At 35.8% G+C, this 12,450-nt stretch overlaps 1 protein-coding gene and 1 long non-coding RNA gene across 15 annotated transcripts in view; one reads left to right on the plus strand and one right to left on the minus strand.

Annotated features, from left to right (window-relative positions):
* LOC148679883 (uncharacterized) overlaps positions 1 to 12,450 on the plus strand; it is a 759,583-nt gene that overhangs the window by 699,677 nt on the left and 47,456 nt on the right. The window lies entirely within an intron of this gene.
* fam180a (family with sequence similarity 180 member A) overlaps positions 315 to 12,450 on the minus strand; it is a 42,567-nt gene continuing 30,431 nt past the window's right edge. For 4 of the 14 annotated variants that reach the window (XM_088649917.1, XM_088649919.1, XM_088649923.1 and 1 more), the window contains 3 exons: positions 7,279 to 7,403; positions 3,714 to 3,811; positions 315 to 3,041 (listed from right to left, as the gene is read on the minus strand). In XM_088649917.1, coding sequence (XP_088506043.1) covers positions 2,706 to 3,041; positions 3,714 to 3,811; positions 7,279 to 7,357 — 513 coding nt within the window. In that variant the 5' untranslated portion in view covers positions 7,358 to 7,403 and the 3' untranslated portion in view covers positions 315 to 2,705. Of the gene's footprint in view, positions 3,042 to 3,713; positions 3,812 to 7,278; positions 7,775 to 11,133; positions 11,312 to 12,450 lie in introns of those variants that run through there. The other 10 variants (XM_088649922.1, XM_088649920.1, XM_087247774.2 and 7 more) reach the window with 8 other exon arrangements.

Here is a 12,450-nt window from a genome sequence, read left to right on the forward strand (position 1 = left end):
ACTAATATGCAATCCCTCATGATTGTCAAGTTCATTTTATAATGTTACGGAAAGTACAGTGCAAGCTTTCAGATATTCTGTAGTTATATTGATAAGTATTATTGATTTTTCCCAAATATATAAAATGCTGTTAAATACGTTACAATATAAAGACCGTTAGTCAAAATTACCAAATCATGTAACTTTATAGACGTTTATATTCATCTTTAAACAGCAAGCTACTGATGTTTTAACTCCAAAACGGTTAAGAACTCAGTATTTCATTTTATTTGGTGCGATAACCCTGATTGCAATTCTCTGGAAAAGAAACTGTATTTAACTGACAATGTTATTTATTTGAAATTAATAATACACGTTTTCAGACCTTTAAAAAAGAAAAACATACATTTACAAACATACAATTAACAAATTTTACTCAAAAATAGATCTAGCACATCCAGAAAAACGGAGAATTATGAAGTGGTCAGTCATGTCCCCTATATTTTGTAATAGTTGTGTATGTAACATTCGTATTTTATAGATCAATACTTTAGCTGTTATCATATTTGTGGCCTGCAGATGGCGCTATTGAAACATTACACACACACAACACTGCAGTGTTTTTGTACCATAGGCCACTACAGTAGAGTGTATTATACTGTATATATTATAGTATCTACAACTCTTAATGAATGCTCCAGCATACTGCAGCATTAACTATAGTGAACTGATAATAAATGCTGTAGTATACCTTCAATTTTACTACTGTGAACAGTGGTGTGTTGGAGTATATATTCTAGTTGTGGAAAACTACAGTATTGGGTCGTTTGTTTATATTACTAGTTGTTGCGTTACCATAGCAACTATAAAATCACCACAATATATTAATAACTATAGTTATTGTGTAACCCACCGGTCCTACTGCACCCAACCCAGTCTGAGCTGAGATCGAACCGGCGCTTCTTTATATGGGAGTCAGTTGCTCTGTCAAGGAGGCTTAAGATCGGGGACTCTAGCATCTGTCGCTAGAGCACCTTTTGAGGTCAGAGCAGTGAAGTTTACCTGCATAGCATTTCGCTAGCTGGCCTGTCACACTCACACCTCTAAACCTCACTCCCATCCCAGACGAGCCCCCACATGTAACCCACCGATCCTACTGCACCCACCTGGTCTGAGCTGAGATCAAACTGTTGATTCCTTGTATTAGAGTCGGTTGCTCTAATAAGGAGGCTAAAGATGCTGGCCTCTAGCGTCTGTCGCTAGAGCACCTTTTGAGGACAGAGGAGTGAGGTTTACCTGCATAGCACTTCGTCGTAGCATGTCACATGTGTTACCATAGCAACTGTAGAACCAACACAAGATATTGACATTAGTTGTGTTACCATAGCAACTGTAGAATCACCACAACATATTAATTACCATAGTTGTTCTGTTACCATAGCGACTATAGAATCAGCCAAACATAATAACGACTATAGTTGTTGTGTTACTATAGCAACTGTAGAATCACCACAACATATTATTGACCATAGGTGTTCTGTTACCATAGCGACTATAGAATCAGCAAAACATAATAACGACTATAGTTGTTGTGTTACTATAGCAACCGTACATTTACCACAACATATTAATGACTATAGTTGCTGTGTTACTATAGCAACTGTAGAATCACCACAACATATTAATGACTATAGTTGTTGTGTTACTATAGCAACTGTAGAATCACCACAACATAATAATCATTATAGTTGTTACTGTAGCAACTATATAATCACCACATCATATTAATGACATTAGTTAGTGTTACCATAGCAACTATAGAATTAACACAACAGATTAATTCAAGTTATTTATAGTTTGATACACAAAGGTTGTTGCTAGAAGGGATACGGCTGTGGCTAGAAGATAACGGGTATTATTAAATTACCCTTTAATTAACACCTACCCTAAACCCTACCCTCATGGCAATGTAAAAACATTACTTATTGTTGTGCAGTGTCACAAAAAGTATCCTATATTGATGTTTTCATTAAACATGTACACATAAACATCCCCTATGTGCTAAATATTGCAGGTTAACCATGTCTGTCTATAATAATTTACACTTGATTGTATTGCAGTAATGTGCACCTCTCGTAAAGCTGCTTTGAAACAATAATTATTGTAAAAAGCGCTACACAAATGAACTTGAATGGAATGTATCCACAGCTGTATCCCATCTAGACTTTGCCATTCACAAACACCCCAGTATTGACTATAAATGACTGTAGTGTTTCGCTATAGATGCTGACAGAGGCTGTGCACTTTACTGTCAGTCATATGTTATTTTCTCATACTGAGGGAATCTGGAGGAGCAGGTTTGATGTGCTGTGGAAATAGTTCTGGTCAAGGACGTGATAATGATGATGAGCATATGAAGATCTGCATTATCTTTGAGACAGCTCTTAACACACTAATGCAAACAACAGCACCTGCCATAGTGAAGGTGAACCCTACGACAAATCTGCATGAGCCCCGAGCCGCACTGCTCCAAGAACTTGTTTTATCTCTAATGATGATTACTATAGATTACACTTGGCACAAAATAAACATAAAAGTTACTCTGGAGTGTTTTTTTTTTTTAATAAATCAATAAAAAAGTATGTTTGTGTGTGTGTATTTACGATATCTGTGTGTCCATTCATTTTTGTGAGTGTATTTATCTGTCTCTCTGTCTGTGTGTGTATTTATCTGTGTGTGTGCTGCAGGTCTGCTTTAATGGCCTGATAAAGTCTGATGAGTGTGTCCCTCCAGATCTCTCTCTGTGCTGTACTTTGCTTCTGCTGGATCTGCTGTGCAGTGAACACCAGTGTCAGGACAGTTCGCTCGAAGTCCTCCAGACGCAGAGTCCCGCGCTGCTGCTCCAGACCCGCACTGACCCGCAAGATCTCAGAGAGGCTTCTGGGAAGAACATCCTCACACAGGACCTCCAGAACCTGCAGCCGCCGCAGGGAAGACAGCTCTGCATCCGGCACATGCAGCGTCCCATGCATCGCGTCCATGAAGCCGCCAGACAACAACACCTGAAATACACACATGATAATGTAATGACATGTAACGTAATATAATATAATAAAATAAAATTTAATAAAATTTAATATAATTAAATGTAATTTAATAAAAGAAAAGAAAATATTATAAAAAATAAAATATAATAAAAAATAAAATATAATAAAATAAATGTTAATAAAATTTAATACAATATAATATAATAAAATATAATAAAATAATTATAATAACAAAATATGATAAACTAAAATATAATAAAGCATAATAACATAAAATATAATATAATAAAATATAATAAACTAAAATATAATAAAATATAACAAAATATAATATAATAAAATATAATAAAATTTAATAAAATATAATATAATAAAATACAATAAAATATAATAAAATATTATATAATAAAAAACAATAAAATATAATAAAGTAAAACACAAAATATAATATAATAAAATATAATGAATTATAATTAATTTAAATATAATATAATAAAATATTATATGATACAAAATATAATAAAATATAAAAAAATTATGATAATATAATAAATTGAAATATAATAAAATAAAATATGATATAATAATATATAACTTAATAAAATAAAATTGAATAAAATATATTATAATATAACAACATATAATGACATAATAAAATAAAATGTAATGAAATATAAATTAGTGAACCTCATAGAGAAGGCCGGCTTCTTCCACAGTTTTCTGAAAGGACGGGTTGATGAACGCAGGTGTCCCTCGCTTCACTCTAAAGGCTGATGGGTAAAGAGCTGATACACACACGCACGCACCCGTGCACACACACAAACACAGTTACACAAAGAAAGACAGACAGACAGACAGACAGACAGACAGACAGACAGACAGACAAACACACACACACACACACACACACACACACACACACACACACACACACACACACACACACACACACACACACACACACACACACACACACACTAAGCTGTCTGAAGGAGATTGTGGTTAAAGATTACCAAACAGTTTTTTCCAGCACAGATGACTTGTTCACCTTAAGACTAACAATGTGTGCTCACTAAATAAACTCTGTACATTTTGATTTCATGATGAAATGCTTTAAAGCTGAAGATTTCAGAAATGCTTTGACTTTTTAGGAGAGGTCATGTTATTTTTATCGGTTTGCAGCAGGTCACGTGTCGCCAGCATCACACACACATTCCACATCTGTGTGTGCCGATGAGCTGCAGATGTGTGTCGGACACAGCAGTGATTCTGCACAGTCTCACCTTCACAAACATGAACCCGCTGCTCCAAAACTGACCATTAAACCTCTGCTTAACCCCTTACACTACACACTACAGACAAATCACACACACAACACACACTCACTTCTCAACTTAGGAGAACATCAGTGGATCTCCCACGTCATTAGCTCTGTTTTTTACTTTTGTTTTCATTAATTTTTGTATTTTAGTGATTTTAACACAAAAAAGGAAGAAAAATAATAATAAAAATAAAGAAAGAACAGAGCAAACAGGTCATTTCTCCATCACAGGCTTTTAATGACAACTTTTTTGTTAGGGATTACGATAAACAGGGGGAAATGAACTGATCTGATTACAGGACTGATGAGGCGCAAACTCTCTGGCCAAACTCCTGCAGGTGAATCTCCTACTGCTAATACCGCGGTAATTGAACATCTCTGTTAGATCCTCACAGCTCGATACGGCTCATAAATTCACAGCTAACCCTCCTGCGCTGCTCCGAACGCTTGACTTTCAGGCCAAACACAAACTGCAGACACCCGGCTCGTGTCCTTTACTGAATTTGTGTGTGTGTGTGTGTGTGTGTGTGTGTGTGTGTGTGGAGGGATGTAATGAAATGTCAGAGCAGATATACAGAGACACGGCGAGCGTCTGCTGTTATCGGCTCAGTCATCAGGAGTGTGTGTGTGTGTGTGTGTGTGTGTGTGTGTCCACTGATCAGCGTAGCGGCGCAAGGTCAGTGATCTCACATGATCAGCAAACACACACTGAGCATCCATCATCCGTGTTATTCCACCCAGGTCACGACACACACCTCAGCACAACACTGAACACTTTTAATGCGTTTTGCCCATTTTATTTTACACCACAACAGCGTTTCTGAAGCCTAAAAACACACAGTTTTGAAAAGTGTACTTTTGTTTTGGAAGTGATGGCATTCTGGTCTTAGTGTAACCTACACCAGCATCATTTAGTGAAGTCATTTTTATTTCCAAGTCATTTGTTTTTCATGTTTTAGTTGAAAATCTTGTAAACGATTCTTGTAATCAACGCTAACAAAAATACGTTCTAAGAATGTTGTGCTAACGTTTGAAAAACGTTGTTTGTGTGCATTCTCTGAGCATTCCAAATGTCCAGCTGCTACAAAAAACATTCCATTTTAGAATTCCGCAAACGTCATGGCAACATTACTTTGGAATACTTACAGAACATTCAAGAACATCAAAAAAAAAAAACACACACACACATCTAGAACATTGTAAATGAATCATTGTAAATATACTGATTATCATTATGTTATTACTGTTTTATTCCAAAAGTTTGATTTGTATTTTTACCTAATTACATACAGTTGAAACCAGAAGTTTCCATATACTGTATAAAAAGGCACATATACTGTAAAAAAAAAAGAGTCAGATGTTAATTTGACTAAACTTTTTCTCTTTTAGGTAAGTTAGGATTATCACAGTAGTTTCTGTTCTGCTTAATAGCAGAATAATGAGAGAGATATTGTTTGAGAAATTGATATAACTTTTCTTGAAAGTCAAGTTTACATGCAATAAGATTATTCTGCCTCTGAAAAAGCTCAGATGATGGTGTCAAGGAAGTTTCTGATTGGCTAATTGACAACAATAATGAGCAGTGTTACATTTGGAGGTCAAAGGGGAAAGCTGACAAGCCTATGAACACCATCCCAACTGTGAAGTATGGGGGCGGCAGCGTCATGTTGTGGGGCTGTTTTGCTGCAGGAGGGACTGGTCCACTACACAGCATAGATGGCATCATGAAGAAAGAACATTATGGAGAAATACTGAAGCAACATCTCAACACATCAGCCAGGAAATTACAACTTGGCCACAAATGGCTCTTCCAAACAGACCATGACCCTCAGCACACTGCCAAATGAGTTCAAATGTGCTTTAAGGACAACAGAGTGAATGTTTTGGAGTGGCCATCACAAAGCCCTGATCTCAATCCTATAGAGAATTTGTGGGGAGAGTTGAAAAAGCTTGTGCGAGCAAGACAGCCTACAAATCTGACTCAGTTACACCAATTCTGTCAAGAGGAATGGGCCAAAATCCCTTCAAACTATTGTGAGAAGCTTGTGGAAGGAGATTTTGACCAAAGTTATACAGTTTAAAAGCAAAGCTAAATAAATACCAAGGAAATGTGTGTAAACTTTTGACTGTTAAGAAATTAGAAATTCTCAAAAACAATTCTCTCATTATTCTGGCATTTAGCAAATGTAAATCATTTAGGTAATCCTAACAGTCCTAAAATAATAAACGTTTAGTATGATTTACCATTAGAGGATGGTTCAGGATTGGTAGAGCTACGCATCGATGAATTGGCTCTTCAGTGTTTGAACTCTCAGTAATGATTAAATCACACTGAACTGAGCTAAACTGAACTGAACTGAACTTAAACACTAAAACCTGAACCACACTGTTCCAGTTACTATGACCATTTATGTGAAGCTGCTTTGACACAATCTACATTGTAAAAGCGCTATACAAATAAAGCTGAATTGAATTGAATTGAATAGACATTTAAAATAAAAAATAAATGGTTATGTTCCTTTTTTTAAGAGTGTATGTAAACTTCAGCTTTCAACTGTATATATATATATATATATATATTAATGTTAACTTTCAAAATGCTTTTGCAATACATATTTAACATTTGTCAAACCAATAAAGCAATTATTGAATTGAATTTTATGTTGAGATAAAAATAAAACGTGTGTAACATCTGATCATAAGGAAAGACCAGCTACTTTAAGCAAACACTCTATAGAAGCAATTAAAAGAGCACTGGCAGAAGATGCTGAGGACATTCACTATTGGCTAGAATACAGTTGTGGTTTTGTTTAGGCTTCCTTTATTCTTTTATTATTTTCCTTTTTATTTTGGAGCTCTCTGTTTGACTTGATTTAATAATGGTGTATTATAAATTGTGCAGTGGTGTGTTGTTGTAGTGTGATATTGTACCTCTTCTCCAGCGCAGAGATGCAGTGATGGACATCTGACACACGAGCCAACACACACACACAATCCAGACGACAGACATGCTGATCCTCCCGTCTCGTCCCGTCCGGCAGACTGTCCCACACACTCTACAGTAAACAAAACAGCAGATCAGACAGACACAGAGAGAGAGAGAGTGAGAGAGTAAACAGAGTAGGAGTGAATAAAAGAGAAAAATAGTAAGAGAGAGAGAGGGGGAGAGAGTAGTTAAAGAGAGAAACATAGTAAAAAGAGAGAGAGACGCCCCCCATCAGTTTTCTATTATCTCTCGTCCAACATCATAATACCTATTTCTCCTCCCTCTTTTACATCTGGAACATGTGTGTGTGTGTGTGTGTGTTTCATCTGGAAGTCATCAAAACTCAAAGACAATCTGTCTGTCCGTCTGCTGCTTTCTGTCCTTCTAACAGACTCTAAATTCAGCAGCAGGAGCTTCTGCAGGCATCAACACACAATATGTACTGTATGTGTGTGTGTGTGTGTTTGTGTGTGTGTTAGTGAAGTGAGTCTAGATGACGTGTGTTATTGTTCTGATATTTAAGTCGAGCGTCCGCATGAAAACAGTCTGAATTCCTGAGTCCAGAGCAGAGACTGTGTTGTGTTTTGATTGGCGACAGACGGCAGGAGAAGCAGACGTTCTGATGAAACAAGAGTCCAGCGCACAGAGCTCAACGCTGGACACAGATTCACACACATCTAGATGAACAAGTGTCCAGTCTGATGCTCAAAAACACAAGCAATATCCAACTAATACTGGGAAAGTTCTGCCAAAGTTCTCTCAAAGCTATTAATAAACATTCTGGAAGCACTGAGAGAATGTTTGTGTAATGTTGTGTGGTATTTAAGTGTAAAACAGTAGAAATATTAGTTCAGTACATCCAGAAGTTAATCTGAATGTTAAGTAGTTCTTTGCACCTGTGTGAACGCAAGGAGAACTAAATACCACAATGTGTTCTATGAAAGTTGCCAAAAGGTTGTAAAACATTATTTCTGAACGTTATCTGAATATACACATGTATAGATCAGTGATTCGTACAGATCACCACCCACGGTTTGCAATACACATCACCTGCGGATTAATGATAATTTTTTTTTTACTTGTAGATTAATCCTAACTTTGTAAGGATCGCAGAGAGATCGCCTATTGCATCATTCAGATTACATGTATGAAAGCATTTAGGCTTTCCTGTAAAGTATAATGATGACAGAAGGAGTTGTGGTGGGTTATTGGGGATGTGGTGGGTTTCTGAGGTTATTAAAAGTGTTTTCTGTCACTACTTGTTTAAACTGCATTAATGCATTCAGTGTAAGCTGCACGATTAATTACTGAAAGATCGGGATCTCAACACCCACGCAAAATAAATGATAAATACTGGTGATTTGCATATCCTCAATTTAGAATTCTAAGGTTCTATCTGACATTTTGTCAAAATTGAGTTATTGACATATTCTTATCAAATGACAACTTATTTACATAATGGGATGTTTTTTTTATAAGTTGTTTACATTTTAAGACTTTATTTAAAAAACACATGTTACGCACATACTGTTTGCTATGGAATGCAAAAACTTTGAAGCTTAAAATCTCAAAATCATTCAGAATGCAGAGAGAACATTATAATTCTAAGGTGACGATATTTTGTTTATTAATCCTTCCAATCACTGCATACAAATCTGTGTTTGAAAAACGCACAGATCAAGAAAAAGATTCAGTCTTTAGTCTTTTGAGTTAGTGATAAAGTTACAAACAGTCAAATAACACAGAAGTTCTGGGAGAACAGTTTATAGTTTAGATAAAACCACTGGTGTTGATGGTCAATATTAAAATCATGTGCAAAGTTGTAGGCAGCAAATACATTATTTAACCAGTAGGTGGCGACGATCAGCCATCAAAAATACGCTACTGAATAATTCATCAGAAATGATCATCTAGCAACGAAACAAAGTTTTATGTGTTAACGATTTTCTTAATTTTATTTTTGTTTAATAAAATTAGATGTTCTAAGTTCTGTTTGTTAAAACCAAAAGTGTCTTGCGGTGCTGTTTTTGTAATAAATGGAAAGTAAATGACATTTGTCTTCTCCCCTTTTTGGCTGATCCGAAAAATGGTCCGATCCCTGACTAAAAAAACTATATTGTGATCCAAACCATGAGATTTGTGATCCGTTACACCACTAGTACATATATATATATATACAGTTGAAGTCAGAATTATTAGCCCCCATTTCATTTTTATTTTCTTTTTTAAATATTTCCCAAATGATGTTTAACAGAGCATTGACATTTTCACATTATGTCGAATAATATTTTTTCTTCTGGAGAAAGTCTTATTTGTTTTATTTCGGCAAGAATAAAAGTAGTTATTAATTTTTTTAAAAACATTTTTGGGACATAATTATTAGCCCCTTTAAGCTAATTTTTTTTTCAATAATCTACAGAACAAACCATCATCATACAATAACTTGCCTAATTACCCTAACCTGCCTAGTTCACCTAATTAACCTAGTTAAGCCTTTAAACGTCACTTTAAGCTGCATAGAAGTGTCTTGAAAAATATCAAGCAAAATATTATTTACTGTCATCATGACAAAGATAAAATAAATTAGTTATTAGAAATAAGTTTTTAAAACTATTATGTTTAGAAATGTGCTGAAACAATCTTCCCTCTATTAAACAGAAATTGGGGAAAAAAATAAACAAGGGCGCTAATAATACAGGGGGGCTAATAATTCTGACTTCAACTGTATATATATATATATATATATATATATATATATATATATATATATATATATATATATATGTGTGTGTGTGTGTCCGTGTGTGTGTCCCACTCAAACATACAAAAGTCTAATGTCTTGCATGTTTGATGTTGTGCCTTTTGGTTCTTCCTGGGATTATTATTTATAAAAAAAAAAAAAAAAGGTGAGTAAAAAATGATTCTCAACTTTTAGCTAAATTTGACAAAACTTTCCTGCTAGAACTGAAAATTACCCTGAAATCACTAAAAACTACACAAAACACACACACACATACTGTCGTCATTCATCTCCTGTGCACTGTGTCACGGTAGAATATTATGGCGAGGGCGGAGACCGCGAGTAAATACAACTTATCAGTGAACAGCGCATTAGGAGTTAATCGCAGCCCTTTCTGTTGAGCGCGTGACCAATCATAGACGTTTAACAACTCGTTCGACAACACTCAAAAAGCAAGCAGGATAATTATTTACGCTTGTTTATTTGCTTTAAATGCTCATGTTGTTCTGTGCATGTGTGTTTGATGCAGTGTTATCTTTGAGCAGGTAATATTAAAGTACAGTTCATATATCTTGACTGCTTGTATTAAATGACAGAATTGTATTGCAAAAAATATAAAATGTATTTAAAATTGATCCATTTTAATGCAAGAATTGTTGTGCTGTAAAGTAAAATACGAAATTATGCATGGAAAGCATCGTCAATGCAGCGTGATGCACCGAGATTGAACCCAATCGATGGCAAGATAATCGTAACCGAACCGTGAGACCATTGTAGATTCACACCTCTAACACATACACAAATAAACACACACACACACACACACACACACACACACACTACACATAAACACTTACATATAGACACTCTTACTTGCGCATACACACGCGCGCACAAGTTAAACACATAAGCACACACACAGTCATATCTCTCCTTAAGACACACTATCACAGACACACACACACTCTACATGGAGTGTTGCTGCTGAGTGAGAGAGTGTGTGTGTGTGTGTGTGTGCATGCAGCAGGTGAATGAGTCGGGAGCAGCTGGTGTGTTTTACCTGAGCACTGGCCCCCATCAGCAGCTTATTAAAACACACCACACACACCGCTGTGTGTCCAGCAGATGCTGCGAGTGTCCTGCGGCACACAGATGGCTGAGCTCTGACAGAGAACACACACACGCCTGCCGAGGAGCACTGATCCCAGAACACACACGGCAGGAAAATATTAGTGTTTCTGAGAAGGAACGAAAACCCCTCAGGATGAAACAGAAACTGATGGTGAAATGCATCATGGGATGTTTCCTTCCATCTCTTCAAAACAATGTTATTGTCGTTCAATTAATCAATGATCAAATTCAATTCGACAGCTCTGAAGATAAACTTGTGCCGATATTCAGCGGAATTTACTTTGATGATCATGCAGTTCAGTTCAAAAGCACAATGTTGAATCTATTAATGTTGAATATGATTGCTGTATATGGTCTCACTTTATTTTGATGGTCCGTTTGTTGAATTTAAGTTACATTGCAACTAATTCTCAATATATTACAAGTCTAAACCCTCTAGTTTGGGGTTTAGGGTTAGGGTTAGTGTAAGTTGGCATGCACTTGCAAAGTTTCCTATAGTCAGTTAAATGTCTGTTGAAGGAGCAGTATCAGCAGATACTAAGCAGACTGATACTTAAATGCACCATCAAAATAAAGTGTTGCCTGATTATCATGAAAAGTGTGTAAACTTGAACTGAATTAACCCATTTTTATTCAAATCCTTTTTAATAATTTCAGAAAAATTCATCAGTTAGGAAAGAAATTATATTTCAGAAAATAAGGAATTTAGCTAATTTTAATTAATTAATACTAATAATAACAATTAGTTTATTATTTTCCTTCGGATTAGTCCCTTAGCATAATGAACCAACAACTATTCCAGCATATGTTTTACACAGCGGATGCCGTTCCAGCCACAACCCAGTACAGGTTTTAGTTCAATGTAGTTCATCAATTCCCCTATAGCGCATGTGTTTTGAAAACCGGAGCACCCAGAGGAAACCCACGCCAACACGGGGAGAACATGCAAACTCCACACAAAAATGCCTACTGACTCAGACCAGTGATCTTCTTGCTGTGAGGCAACAGTGCTAACCACTGAGCCACCCTAATAATAATAATAATGATACATCTTATTTATGATGCACCTTTCTTAAACTTAAAGCTAATTATATGTCAGTAAAGTTCAATTAAGCAAGATTTAATTATGAAACATTTAGTTCAGATTAAAGAAGCTCGCGGCAATCAGAGTTTGATTCCCGCCTCGCAGTCCTATGTTGATCCTTCCACTCTATACACTCCTTATACTCTATACTGTCCTGTCCAT

The sequence above is a fragment of the Danio rerio genome, chromosome 4 (assembly GCF_052040795.2).
Source record: "Danio rerio strain M-AB ecotype USA chromosome 4, GRCz13ab, whole genome shotgun sequence".
Taxonomy (NCBI): domain Eukaryota; kingdom Metazoa; phylum Chordata; class Actinopteri; order Cypriniformes; family Danionidae; genus Danio; species Danio rerio.